This window comes from Penicillium chrysogenum (assembly GCF_028827035.1).
Source record: "Penicillium chrysogenum strain IBT 35668 chromosome Unknown utg000002l_segment0_segment0, whole genome shotgun sequence".
NCBI lineage: Eukaryota > Fungi > Ascomycota > Eurotiomycetes > Eurotiales > Aspergillaceae > Penicillium > Penicillium chrysogenum.
Window position 1 is genome coordinate 5,332,890 of NW_026622750.1, and position 13,166 is coordinate 5,346,055.

A 13,166-nucleotide genomic window follows, 5' to 3' on the forward strand; every position below is an offset into this window, starting at 1 on the left:
TCGCTGTTACGAGGTTTAGGCTCAAACCCCAACATTGCATATTTATATTTAGCTAACTTGAAAAAAACAATAGATATCCAATTATTTCTGCACGAATCAGCTGAAGGCAGTCCTCTTGGTATCAATCTTCCCCGCATAAGATCGCCGATCACATGAGCGGCTCATGAGTTCTTCTCTTCTTCTCTGCACATGCAACCTTTAAAGGTTCTGTTCTCTGGCTTGAGATAGGGAAAATTAAGAAATCACTTACGTCCTTTTTGTCACACTGTAGGAATTGAAGAATTGAAGTAAAAATTGGACATGGAAATCGTAGAGCTGATATCGGCAACACCTCACTCGCCAAGATGTACCGTACAGATACGAACTGATACGAGTCGGTACCCCGCACAGGACGACTTGGCATCTTCAAACTGTCGTGATCGAGATCAAACTTATCATTTCAAGGCCAATTTGCCGAGTATGAGCTCCATAGGTGATAACTACACCATACACAAGGTTTCTTTAAAGCGAACCCGGCAAGCTTGTGGTCCTTGTCGGTAGGTCCCCGATAAGAAAAAAACCCAAATCCCGAGAAGGTCAGGGTACCCGATCGACTTTCGATTTCTGATATGCCACCTTGATAGTCGGAAGAAGGCACGTTGCCCCGGCGAGAAACCAACATGCTCGCTGTGTCACAGGCTAGGGCAACGATGCTCATACGGACCGCAGGCGTCTCGTGCGAAGAACCATGCCGTTTCGGCTCCTGTGCACAGCCAGGAAACACAACACAGCACCAATGAGGTATTAATGCTTCCTAAAATAATTGAGCGACTGTATTTGATGTTTGGAACTATGCTGAATATATCAGATCCAAGAGGATATCTCGAGCTCTGGGTCGAGCTCTGCCAGGCTTCAGCGCATCGAGGAAAGACTAGACATGATGGCACATCTACTCCAGTATGGAAAAAGACTTCCGTATCTAAGCCTCAGAGCTCGCTAATTGGGCATGTTCCGAATCCTACAGAGAAGGTTTACCAAGGTCTAATTCGTTACGAGAAGTATCGAATGATGACCAACTCAATGATGATCTCAACGATGATCGCGAGCCGCAAGAGGGTTCTTATGAGGACTTCGAAATAATGGATTACCCAGAGAATCAGTTGCTGAATTGCCAAGAGTATGTTTGAACTTCCCCCTCGTAGATCATCCCAAATATCCTAATGAAAATGAAACAGAAGTGGTCTTCCAGCTGCGTTTATCAAGCAGGAAGTGGAGACTTATCTTACCTGCTTTCATGACCAGCCATATTGTCCTTTTTCAAAAGAGTGGTTGTTGAGACACACAAGCTCATTACCACCAGAGATTGCATTCCCGTTAGTGGCCCTCACTTCCCGCCTGCCTCGACGATTTCGCGGGGCTTTACATGAGGACACATCCGATGCGAGAACATTTGCGGACAAAGCTTGGGATCTCTTGTCAAATCAATACAAAGATGGCAAGATGGGCCTTTCATTTCTCCAGGGTACATTTCTCATGGCCCAGGTAGATTTCGCTGATGGAAAAGCGCATCGAGGGTATGCGTCGGTTGCCCTCGGACTGCGAGCGATTCAATCCGTGGGGTTGAATAAAGAAAAGGGCTCGTATCTCTCGAATGACCCGGAAGTCGAAACGAGAAAGCGCATTACTTGGGCCTTTTTTATGCTCGATCGCAGTTATAGCGCTTCCCGAAATTATTCACTGTCCCTCTCAGACAAGCAGTTCACACTTCCATTTCCTTCCCTGGAGACGGAAGCACTGCTCGGTGATAATGAGTCACGGACCCACGGGTCTTTGCATGATGGTCCTGGAAAACAAGGGCAGAAAGTTGATCATGGAATTCTCGTATGTCTCCTGAGACTGTACTCTTTATGGGGTAAAACCACGGAGTATGTCTTTGAGCCGTTTGCCGAGAGCTCGCTACCTCCCTGGCAGACTGGGTCAGCTCTCGCGATCCTCGAGTCAGAGTGGTTGCAATTCGAGACACATTTTGCAGATGCCCATCGATATATAAACGTGGATTTCAAACGCCGCGCCCGAGAAGATCCACAATCACGTACATACCTCTCGACCTGGGTGTGTGTTCAATTCATGTTTCATTCAATCCAATGCCTACTGCACCACCCATTCGTGATAATGACCAAGCTTCGCAACTTCAACGGAAATCTGTCGGCAACATTTCTGCAAAAGTCATTTGAGACATCACTCCTCCACTCCCGATGGATCGTTCGGTTCATAAAAGAAATGTCAGAGGTGAACTTTGAGACCTGTGATCCTTTTCTGGGGTATTTGGCTGCAATTGCCGCAACAATTCAGTTAGAGCACACCGGCAGCAAAAATCCGCAAATCGCTCTTCTGCTCAACAAAGAATTTCGAATCCTTGTCGACTTCATGACGGAGCTGTCTGTATATTGGGGAAATATGAGCGTCCTGGTAAGTCAGTTAGCACAATATGGAACCAAATTGCTGATTATTTCCCGCTCAAGGTCAACAAAGTGAATGAACTTGCCGCTCGTCATCAAAATTACGGATCATTATATTATAATCAAGAGGGTTTCTCGGGCGCTTTATCCAAAATGCCAACCCCTTCGACTATGCCTAGAATGTCTGCAGAAGACGAGAGCCTCATGTGGGAAATCCTTGATTTTGGCTGCTCAGCAGGGGGCGCGGCAATGAAGTTTGGAGATTTGGCTATTCCCCGAGAAAGCAAAATCCAAGCAAATGAAGAGCATCCCACACAACGAGTAGGCCAGCAAAACAAGCAGGCTCAGGGAAGGGGAATGACCCCAAACCTTCCAAATCTTCACCAAATACCTGGATCCATCAATGAAGGCAGTTTGCCTGAGTGGCCGTTTCAAACAAGGGGTGATGGTGACATGCTTGCGGCAATGCCGGACATACCAGATTGGATGATCTTAGGGGATTATATGGCAGAGCATTTGTGAAGTAAAGGGGGTCTGTGACATCTGTAATATAGTGTAATTATAGGCACCCCATCTATCGTGCTGATTCCTTTTCGTGTCCTTTGTTATCCCAGAGAGCCGGTAATGACGAATGTTTTCATAGCATTACTGAAGCACTAAAGGCCTCTAGGGCTTCCAAGGTTGGTCCCGAACGCTACTTTGTTCAAAGGTATATATTTAGTGACTATAGTGACTGCCGATATTGGCAAATGTCCCTGTTTGTAACATGATGTATTTATTGCTTTCATAGTGCCCCGTCATAGCTTCAAATTTTGCTTCCCCGGGAGGAAGCAGCTTTCAACGCCGTGTCGAATGTGTCCAGCTCTTGAGCAGTCAACTCCCTTCGCTCTGGTCCTCCACGACTTCCATCTCCTGTAAATACCTCTCCCTGGAAGCGCTCGCGGAATCGGGTAGGGAATTTCCATTTGTCAAGCAACTCCCGCGAAAGCTTGCGTTGGAAGCTCCCAACAATGTACTTTCCGATGACAGGCAAGAACTTGAAAGCACTAGACACGATAATGTTAGTTTGGATCCCTCAAATGGTTCTCTGCTTGGTTCACGTACTGTCCGCTTCCTCCAGTAGCAATAAACAAGTTCTTGTGCTCCGGGTGGAAATCGAAGATGAAATCTCCGGTTGGAGTGTCGTTGTACCAACAGATTCCCACCTTTTCAAAGCCCCTCGATGCCAACTGCGGGAAAAGATCCATCAATCCAGCCGTGAGTCGTTTCAATCCATCGGCAGGGATGTAATTAGCTCGTGAAGCAACTGCTGAGCTAGGTGGTGCGGATGTGACCGAAGGCTCCGAGCGAGTATAACCGAACCCATGACAGGCGACTTTCAGGTAGCCAGTTGGCTCATGGGGAGGGAAGGCAAAGAAGCCCGTGGAGAAGTTGAAGTAGATAGGCAGGTCCCTGAGCTGGCTGACTTCGTCTGGGGTGAGGCGCAGATATCCCACAACCTGTCCGGCGGCCAGCATCGAGTTCCAAGCGGGAATGAGACTCGAAGTCCATGCGCCAGTAGCGACGATGAATTGATCGCCCTCGACCCGTCCGGTCTTCGTACGGACAGATTTGATCGTTCCGTCCGATCGCTTTTCGAATTCTTCGACCTGGCCATTCGGCCCTGTGATAAAAGACACGCCTGCTGATGCGCAGCGGGACATAAGACGAGAACAAGCAAGACCTGCATCGGCCCATCCAGCGGATTTGTTGTAGAATCCGTCAAACCCGGGAGTGGCTAGCCGCCCAGTCAATTTGGGGAAATGCTGTTTCGCCTCTTCGACGCTCCTGACTGGAACCCATTCTTGACCCATTTCGGTCAGGACGCGCTTCGTCTTGCGGCTGTACTCCTGTGCTCGAGGCTGCACGGGCTGTTCTGGGGTGCCATCTTGACAGACCCATAAGCAGGGCGTTTGATGGAAGGCTTCTTGATAGTCCGGTGTCTTCCAAAGATGAAACGCCTCTTTTGCAATCTCAGCATAGACAGCATCTCCATAGTCGAATCGAATAACGCGAGAGATGTCGTTGCTGGATCCGTCCGGAACCGGAGGCACTGATCGGTCTAGGATGGTGACGGACTTGTAGCCTTCTTCCTTTAGCCTCAGTGCAGTTCCGAGACCAAAGGCCCCAGCTCCAATAATGACGATTTGCTGCTCTTTCTCCATTGTTATTCTGAACGTTGAGTGAGTAAGGTGTTATACGGCATCATAAGGACTACTCTGGGTATTATATAGTTGACAGGCGGAAGTCATGATCCGTCCCTCACGGTCCGTCAAGGCACAAATCGGGGATAGAGCTTCGGGACCTTGGCGGTAAAAGAAAATGTCATTGTTCGAATATACCAGGCAAATACATCTAGCCACTATGGATAGAATCTTGTGGACCAGTAATGATGCGGAGGGAGGACGGGCCGTCAATCCGGTCCGGGTACGACAGACTGCAAAGACCAATGGTGCCACTTTGTAGCTTCTGACTCAGCATGTATTGTAGCCCTAGAGAGCACCTGGGCCTTAAGTACTCTCCCAACCAACAGTACCCATGCCCGTTCTTGGGCGCTCCTATTTGATTTTGGTGGCTCGTGGTCACCCTGTTTGTAACGCAGACTACGACCATTACCCTGGATCTACCGATGATCGTGACTGACGAGGTGTCGTACTCCAACGTCAATGTCAGCCGCCATCAATCCAGCAGTGACCTCTTTGTCGGGGTCAGCATTTCCATCGGACCGGTGACGGTGAGCCTGGACGACGGAGAGGGCACCACCACCACACGAGTGCTGAGCCTTCCTGCATGGCCTGCGGTCACACAAGGCCCACCGGGTTCTGGCGGTGGAGATGACGACGAGGATGAAGACGATAACCCGGACTGGGAGATTCCAACTCGGCAACATTAGGATGGAGCTTAAAAGGGATAGTCGGTCATTAAATCACCGTAACCGGCCGAGCAAAGTAAGGGCCAAGCTCTCCGCCATAACGCGGACCTTGCTGCAGGGTTCTTCCGTCTCGACCTCTTCCACCCCGATTTGTGCCTCCAAGAGCTCCTGCTCTAGCCGCTGTTGCTCCACGACCTCGTCGTGCTCGTCCGTTTCCTCCCCCTGTTGGCTCCGTTCCATGAGCCGTCGGGCCCACGTATTCACAGACTCGTCAGTCGATGACGACACGCTGGACGGAGTTGTCTCGAATGAAGCGGTAGATATATCGCTCTCGACCACCTCCAGCCGTGTCTCCCATGTGGATATGTCCGTGTCTGGCACGGTGATCCGCAGGAAGTCGGTCAGCCCGCCAACTACTTGAAGGGAGTTTAGGGGTTCTTCTTCTTCTTTTTGTTGGTTTTGCTGTTGTTGTTCTGCATGTTGTTGATGGGGTTGCTGTTCCCCTTCCTCGGGTGCTATCTCGACGGGGGCGCCATGAATGCGCACGAAAGAGTATTGTAGGAAGGGCTTGTCCTCGCCCCATTCACTTTTAGGATCTCTTCGATCTACAAGAACCACCCAACCCCCCGCGTGGGACCTCTCCCAGTCGGACACTGGAGGGGCTGTTGAGATCCGGCTCGGGGTCGAAGAAGCCTAGGGGAATGCGACGTACGCCCAATTCATCTGCCGCTGATGATGCCGTTTTAATGGACCGGGGTGGCCTGTGGGGGCTCCCGTCACGGATGGGAGGGAACAACCACAGCCCCCAGTTATAGGCGAATCGTAAGATCGCCTTGTCAGGTTGCATTTCTGGGCCCAGGGCTCGGAGGTATCCGAGAAATCGGATGGCGAAGTCCCCCGCGGTTAACATGGTATTTTGGATACAGTAGTAGCTCGTATATCCAGTGCTGGAACCGTTCGTGCTGTCAAACATGAAGAGGTGTATCGTAGAAAAGACCGTGGGAGTGAAGGAGGTGTGACTGTAATTAATCGTCGGGGACGAAGGAAGATATTCGCGACTGCGTAAACCAGTTAGGAAGGCGGAGGTCGAATAGATGGTTTTCGACTTCATGGTGCGGTTGGAGTCACTCTCCCATTGTTTTAGTATATGTGAGTGGAAACGAGCTGATATATCGTCGTTCATATGGTCCGGCCGGTGTACAAGGCAGACTTGTTTAAGGGATGTCCACTGCCCCAGGGCTGCTGCAAGATCGCCGAGGCCCCACTCTGCGAATCGGGGCTGGTCAACACAGATACTCAGTGCAGACGCAGCTCGAAGCTCATCTGATCTTATAGCGGCGGTAATGATATGAGGTGATAGGTTAAACACCACCCAGTTAAGGTGCTGACACGCCGCATATGCAACACGCAGGACCTGGCTGGAGAACATAAAGGGACCAAGCCTGTAGGGTTCCTCTTCAAGTCTCTGCTGCAGTCTCCAACGGAACTGGGAAATGAGTTGAATATTGACCACAGGCTTTTCTCTCTTCTGGGGTCCGGGGGTGGGTTCCTGGGTGAGACGGAGCAGATCGTCAATCGCACGGTCGATGTCTGCTGGGACTGGTGGTGGTGGCTCAGTCAGCGTGGTCCTGCTGGAGGATGGTGTTGACGCCTCTTTTGTATCAGGCGGCCGGTCGTCTGTTATAGTGTAGCCAACCATATAGTCTGGCGGCTTGACGGTAGACTTAGGAGGTCGAATGTCTGCTAGGGCGATTAGCAGATGCGATGGATGGGGCGGAGTCACTGACAGTTCCGGATGCTCGAGAGAACCCTTTTATAAAGAGACGGACCAGGAGGAACCACCTCTGGCGGGACTAACTCGGATGGCCAGATATCTATCATTGCCCCGTTAGCACAGGTAACATCGTGCGGATTTCCCTGAGGAACGTACAATCCAAGGAGGTCGCATCCGCCAGCGGCCTCAGCTCCAGTTGTTCGACAATGTGTAGCGACTTCAGATCCGACCAGTGGTAATACTCCCCTATCCACTGAACAATCGATAGCAGCTCTCGAGGCCGCGGAAGGTCCAGGACCACATCCGGCTCCTGGGCTGGTGGAGGGTCTTCCACAGGATCCCAGCCCCCCGTGTAGCTATGCCACGAAAGCTGGGCCATGTAGCGCATGTTAAACGCCGCAATGCCATACTTAACACCGCTATTTAGATCAGAGATATCTAGCACGATGAGACCATACTCTTTGCAGTCGCCCCGGAATACCGTCGACAGCGGCTGGAACTGGACGTCGCCGATGCGGGTCCAGTATCTGTGGTCGCCCCGTAGCAACGCCAGTAGTACGCACGTCGCAGTGAAGGGAAACGTGCGGACTGCCTCATCCTGCCATGGTAGTGCTGGCAGTGGTTCCACGCGCAGCCGACGCTTGCTCGGGGGCACATAAAGGGGCTGCGGGCGATCGGGCACGCTGGGTCGTTCATTAACAGGAGGCTCGTGAGAGCGACGATACCAGTCCTCCGCGATCGCCTTCTCCGCCTCAAGCGGGGCGCGGTTGGCAGGATCTGAGAGAATCGCGATCAGCGCGAGGGTGTCGGCCACCATGTGCTCCACTCGTGTCCCTGATCCTCTTGCGTTGTATTTCTCAGGGTGCTGGCGGTAGGCCACGGAGAGGGTGCGACTGACGCCGCCGGGGCCGACATTGGCGACCACCACAAAGAGGTAGGAACGCTGGATCTTGTAGTCAACACTGATATAGCCCGACCCCATTGTGTTGGAGCCGTTGGGAATGAGGAAATGGTGTCCGTCCGGGGGCGAAGAGCAAAAGAGGGGCTGGTCTTGGCCAAGGAACTAGCGACAACCAAGTTTTTTATATTGGCCACTGTCAGGAGAAAAAATTCCACTGAAGATCCAGTGCATGTCGTCGTTGTTGGTAGGTCAGCTCGTTGGACTACGCCCAGGCAATCGCGGATCTGGAAAGTCTACGCTAATCAAGCAAGCGTGAATCATCTCATCAGTTGGATTTACATCCAGTAAACGCTATCAAGCGCGGGAAGCAATATGCAAAGATTTCCTGGATGCTTTCAAAGAAGCACTTGCCCTCCTATATAGAACACCCGTCTCGAGCGAGATGATCTCGCTTTGGGGGCACACCTGCGTACCGAGCACTTTTCCGTCAAGGGCCCGGCCCGGCCCTGGGCTTACCTGAGGTAAGGCCAAGGTGAGCTAGGGTTTCAGGCCGAGCAGCTAAAGGCATCTTGGTATCTGCAGCACACTCGGCTTAACGCAACCGTTTGCTTTATCAACCCAACATGCAAATGTCGGATTTCCCAATTGAGATTTCGGCAATTGATAGCCGAATCCCTTGATGACGAGTACGGCATCAACGCCTGTGTAGGGTAGAACATCGACACACACCTTCCGGCCATAGTAGCTATATCAGGCGATTGTCCGTGCTTGGTCTTGAGGCTACATGCTACCAGGGAGATGGAGGAGGAAGAAACTATTGGTATGCAAACTAGCAAAGTAGGCTCTTCATAAAGGCAGGGCCAATATTCAACGGCGATTCTGGTGGAGGGCTGAGTGTGAGGAGGTAATAATTGATGAAATGTGAAGATAACAACCTTGGAATTAGAAAGTACCTAGGTATTTTATTGTTAAGTTTATAGTGAGGGCATTGTGGGGCTAACACGTCATCCAGTTACGGGCTTTCCAAGCTCGATGATGATGCCTGATGTAAATGGTTGGCCTACCTAATAACTACGTCTAGAGGTCTATTCGCTGATTTCTCTCACAATATGATAAGCGTCGACAATATGATGTGCCCTGAAAAGGCTAAGAAGCCCCTAATCCATGTGGAAAAGCCAATAGGGAGATATGGCTTCTGGAGAATTGCTCAAAAGTGTCGTCGACGGAACCACTACGATGCCTACTGCCGAGATACAAAGAAAAATGATGCGTACGAATGGGCGCAATCTGTCATCAAAACGGAAATGCAGCTATGTGCAACTGTTCAGCGCATGTTATTCTTAAAGGAGGAAATCCAAAAAGTTCATGTGAGTTCAATCGAACATGACGAAAAACAACTACTCAGGTGGGATGAGGAACTTGTTCTCCTGGACAAAGAATATTGGCGCCTTGAGAGAACTCTTTATATCGCTGAGTGTGATGGCCGAAGAGGAGAACCTTCTAAGCGTGCATATTCATCTTTGCGGGAAATCCCCGGTTGGCATCTGAAAAGTAAATGGCTACGGGAGGATTGTGCAAGACGAGGTGGTTGTTGTGGCAGACAATGCAAGTGCTGCGAAAGACCACCAGATACTCATCACATGAAAGGATGGGGACATTGTACTACTGAATGTGCTTGCTGCAATCGCCAACGCGGATTTGAGTTGCAGGATGCAGACCGGAAGTTGTTCCAGCCTGAATTTGACGTTTCGCGTCGTCCCATGAGCTGGTATAGTAGGGCTATCTTCCACGCTTATATCTGGGGGCTGGATTGAAGGAAGGAGTGTATTGGCTCTTAACTAGCTTTTTATCTTGCTTAGCTTCCCAGATAACTGAAGTCGCAACATAATACAGAACGGTTGAGTGGACATGTTCTTCCTTTGCACCATATTCGCTGCTCAACGTGCACCCAAGTGACAAACTGCATAACATAGACAACGTTACTCTAGCTACATTAGGACCCTTGTAGCGCTGACTTAGAGATACATCAATAGAATTGTGAATGTACACATACGTAATGTCTTCTGCTGCTGCCTGCTTCGGGGGAAGCAATGTCAGGAAGATACGAGCGATTAAATGAACCAGTCTCAGACTCTTCTTGGCGATGCTCTCAAGGACCCGCCCCAGTTTTATGTCGCCAAATATATTCTGTATGGCGCCTAGAGCTTGCAGCCTTGGAGGGCTGAGCCCCTTTCCCACTCGTAATCGTACCCAGGTAGGTAGCGCCTCGTGTGGGTCTATTCCAACCTTGGAAGGTTGTCAGCCCGTTACGGCAATCCCTGCGGGGTTTCTCGCATCCAATAATGCCCACTAGAAACGATCATCAAACTGGTTCCCAGCCTTGTTTTCTCCACCCAATTTCTGTCACTTAGTTCCTTCCAGATAGAGATCCGTTAACTGAGTTGTGATTGTATTCTCCCAGGGGTAGAATACTATGGCCGAACTTGTTCTTGCTTGGCCTTAGCAGCTTCTGATTATTGTCCAAAGTAATTGATATCCACACACCCCTTTTTATTTGCGGCACCGCTTTAAGCTACTTTAGGCTTAGCAGCCCTAGGCCCCACTCCCACGTGACCGATGATCCAACGTACAGTGGGGCTTCTTGTAGGGGTCCAACACCGCCTTCTTTATTTTGCCGGTACTGCCAGTCCTAAATATCATGGTCTCCATGGTCTCCTATCAAATGTACCATGAATCTTGGAAAAACCCGAGGCACGGTATGATAGGATTTATAACCACTTTTACACACGACGTTTGGCTCGCCAAAAAAATCTTAAGGCAAGTGATTTCCTTGCAATGTTTGCGTGATAGGAAAGCTCGCTAGTGTCTTAAAGTAGGCGGTGTGTACGCGGTAGCCAGACAATATATGGCCCCCACACAACCCACTGTGTACTGCAGAAGGGGAAATTATATCGAATTATATTGCGGCCAAGAGACGCTAACTTCAAATCTGGTTTAGAGAGGCATGCCACAAGGAAAAGGGGTTGTGTCGCGATCATCTCGCATATCGATAATCAATTCCCGCAGCCCCAATCCATATAACACACGCTCATTTTCAAACTTTCATTTTCACATTCGGATGGCCATTCCGCCCTCAATTTTGGCATTTATATAGCGTTATAATCTTCCATTTCTTTTTTAAGGGCTTTCCCATGATGACCACAGTGAATGGTTCCAACGATAAGAACCTTCATGACATCAATACTTTCGCTGAAAGCTCGACCAGTGACGAGCATGCCGCCCTAAATACTTCTTTCGAATCCGACTCCAGGTCTAGTGGTTCCTATCCTTGTCAATATGAAATGAGCAGTACGTCCTGTGCCATTCAAATCTGTCTGGCCTAAGCTGACATAGACTTCTTATCGTTATCAAGGACAAACCGAGCTGGTCTCCACGTCCATGAACTCAGGCTCAGACGACATCTTTCATAAAGTGAAAAACTTTCTTCGACCAGACAAATCACATATTCCAAATGATGATAGCTTGTCTAGTTGGGCCCATCATGGCAGACCCTGCAGTTCGATATCCATATTCAAACGACAGACAAAACAAATTGTCAGGCCCAGGATCATCTTCTCGGGTGCATTCGCTGCATCGGCAATCGTCATCTCCAATACCTCGAGCCCGGCACTTTTAATATTCGTCTGGAACCTCCTTGCTATTGTGCCACTGTCCATCACGCTCACAGAAGCCACTGAGATGATCTCCCAGGATTTGGGTGAGACCGCTGGCGCTCTCCTCAACATTACCATCGGGAATCTAGCGGAGCTTATTATTTTGTGAGTCCCAACGTTGGAAGTCCTCCCACATCTACCGACGTATACTGACTATCATATAGCGTGTAAGTTTTCATACAGCACCAAGTGGACTGTCTTGGGACTCAGTCGAAACTAATCTTTTATAGTACTGCTTTGTTGAAAGACAATATTAAAGTAGTCCAATCATCACTCCTCGGCTCCATCCTTGTGAACCTCCTACTCGTCCTCGGGTCTGCAATCATAGCAGGCTGTATCTCAACAAGTGATGTGACGTATAACACTGATCTCACACAGTCATTTGTGGGACTTCTGAATCTTACAATCTCTTGCCTTATGATTCCAGTAAGGCGATGTTTCGAGTGTCCCATCTATATCTAAGGCTAATCTTGATATAGAGCGCTTTCTATGGCAGCGTAAAGAGCGTCACTTCTGCTGATCATATGTCATTATCCTTCAGTAGGGGGGTGTCCATCATTCTTCTCGGCACATATTTCTTGTATCTCTTCTTCCAGTTCAAATCACACGCTCACTTGTTCCACTCTACCCGGCTTCAAGCGCCACACCCAACCGATCCTCAACCATATACAGACGACCTCGAATCACATCCCACCGAGCTCACCACCGCAACGAGCAGAGATATTCGCCAGCTAGAGATGCAGGAGGTGCGATCCCGCTCATGTTCAGTCGACGCACATACGGCATCAGCAACGCCACTGTTTCACAGCGAACCATCTGAAGGAAGAACGAGCCTCCACGCACAAATGGAACCACCTGTCGGAGACTATGAAGCATGTTGCTGCCACGGCTATGTTGTCAAGTCCAACCGAACGATATCAGTCACCCTTCTCGCCCTATCAACAATTCTCATCGCTATATGCGCCGAGTACTTCTCTTCAAGCTTCTCAACGCTCAACGAGCAGGGTGTTCTCGGTGAATCATTTGTCGGTTTGATCGTCATTCCCATCGCCGGAAACGTTGCCGAAAACGTTACTGCAGTTGTCGTGGCGTCGAAAAACCAAATGGACCTTGCCATCAGTGTTGCTCTCGGATCAGCCATTCAAATCGGTCTCTTGGTTTCACCTGCCATGGTGCTTATTGGCTGGGTTCTCGACAAGCCCATGACCTTGCATTTTGACAGATTCGAGATGGTGACACTAATCGGCGCTGTTCTTTTGGTCGACTTCATCGTTCTGAAAGGAAAGACTAATTATTTGGAGGGGGCCATCTTATGTGCCTGCTTCGCGGCTATTTCGTATGTGCACCCTTATATCCACTGAAGATGCAATTGCTGACATTCTCGACATAGTGTTGGCGCATTCTTGTTGCCGCTTACTTGAGATGCCTG

General features: G+C 49.8%; 5 protein-coding genes across 5 annotated transcripts; 3 read left to right on the forward strand and 2 right to left on the reverse strand.

The window, feature by feature from the left end:
- Positions 1 to 459: 459 nt before the first annotated feature.
- Positions 460 to 2,960, forward strand: N7489_005231 (fungal specific transcription factor domain-containing protein; the record flags this gene model as incomplete). The annotated part of the gene is made up of 6 exons (XM_056710983.1): positions 460 to 536; positions 678 to 780; positions 848 to 936; positions 1,004 to 1,156; positions 1,215 to 2,448; positions 2,502 to 2,960. The coding sequence occupies 6 exons, from the start codon at positions 460 to 462 to the stop codon at positions 2,958 to 2,960; spliced, it is 2,115 nt and encodes a 704-aa protein (XP_056569404.1).
- Positions 2,961 to 3,243: 283 nt separating this feature from the next.
- N7489_005232 (NAD(P)/FAD-dependent oxidoreductase) lies at positions 3,244 to 4,642 on the reverse strand (the record flags this gene model as incomplete). Its single annotated transcript, XM_056710984.1, has 2 exons — positions 3,244 to 3,484; positions 3,543 to 4,642. The coding sequence occupies 2 exons, from the start codon at positions 4,640 to 4,642 to the stop codon at positions 3,244 to 3,246; spliced, it is 1,341 nt and encodes a 446-aa protein (XP_056569405.1).
- A 464-nt stretch (positions 4,643 to 5,106) lies between these two features.
- Positions 5,107 to 5,370, forward strand: N7489_005233 (glucan 1 3-beta-glucosidase; the record flags this gene model as incomplete). Its single annotated transcript, XM_056710985.1, has 1 exon — positions 5,107 to 5,370. The coding sequence occupies one exon, from the start codon at positions 5,107 to 5,109 to the stop codon at positions 5,368 to 5,370; it is 264 nt and encodes an 87-aa protein (XP_056569406.1).
- Positions 5,371 to 5,403: 33 nt separating this feature from the next.
- Positions 5,404 to 8,105, reverse strand: N7489_005234 (uncharacterized protein; the record flags this gene model as incomplete). Its single annotated transcript, XM_056710986.1, has 4 exons — positions 5,404 to 6,002; positions 6,058 to 7,089; positions 7,137 to 7,223; positions 7,280 to 8,105. 4 exons carry the CDS (start codon positions 8,103 to 8,105, stop codon positions 5,404 to 5,406), a joined length of 2,544 nt encoding a protein of 847 aa, XP_056569407.1.
- Positions 8,106 to 11,218: 3,113 nt separating this feature from the next.
- Positions 11,219 to 13,158, forward strand: N7489_005235 (calcium:cation antiporter; the record flags this gene model as incomplete). Its single annotated transcript, XM_056710987.1, has 5 exons — positions 11,219 to 11,372; positions 11,437 to 11,842; positions 11,968 to 12,163; positions 12,217 to 13,073; positions 13,128 to 13,158. The coding sequence occupies 5 exons, from the start codon at positions 11,219 to 11,221 to the stop codon at positions 13,156 to 13,158; spliced, it is 1,644 nt and encodes a 547-aa protein (XP_056569408.1).
- Between the last annotated feature and the right edge of the window lie 8 nt (positions 13,159 to 13,166).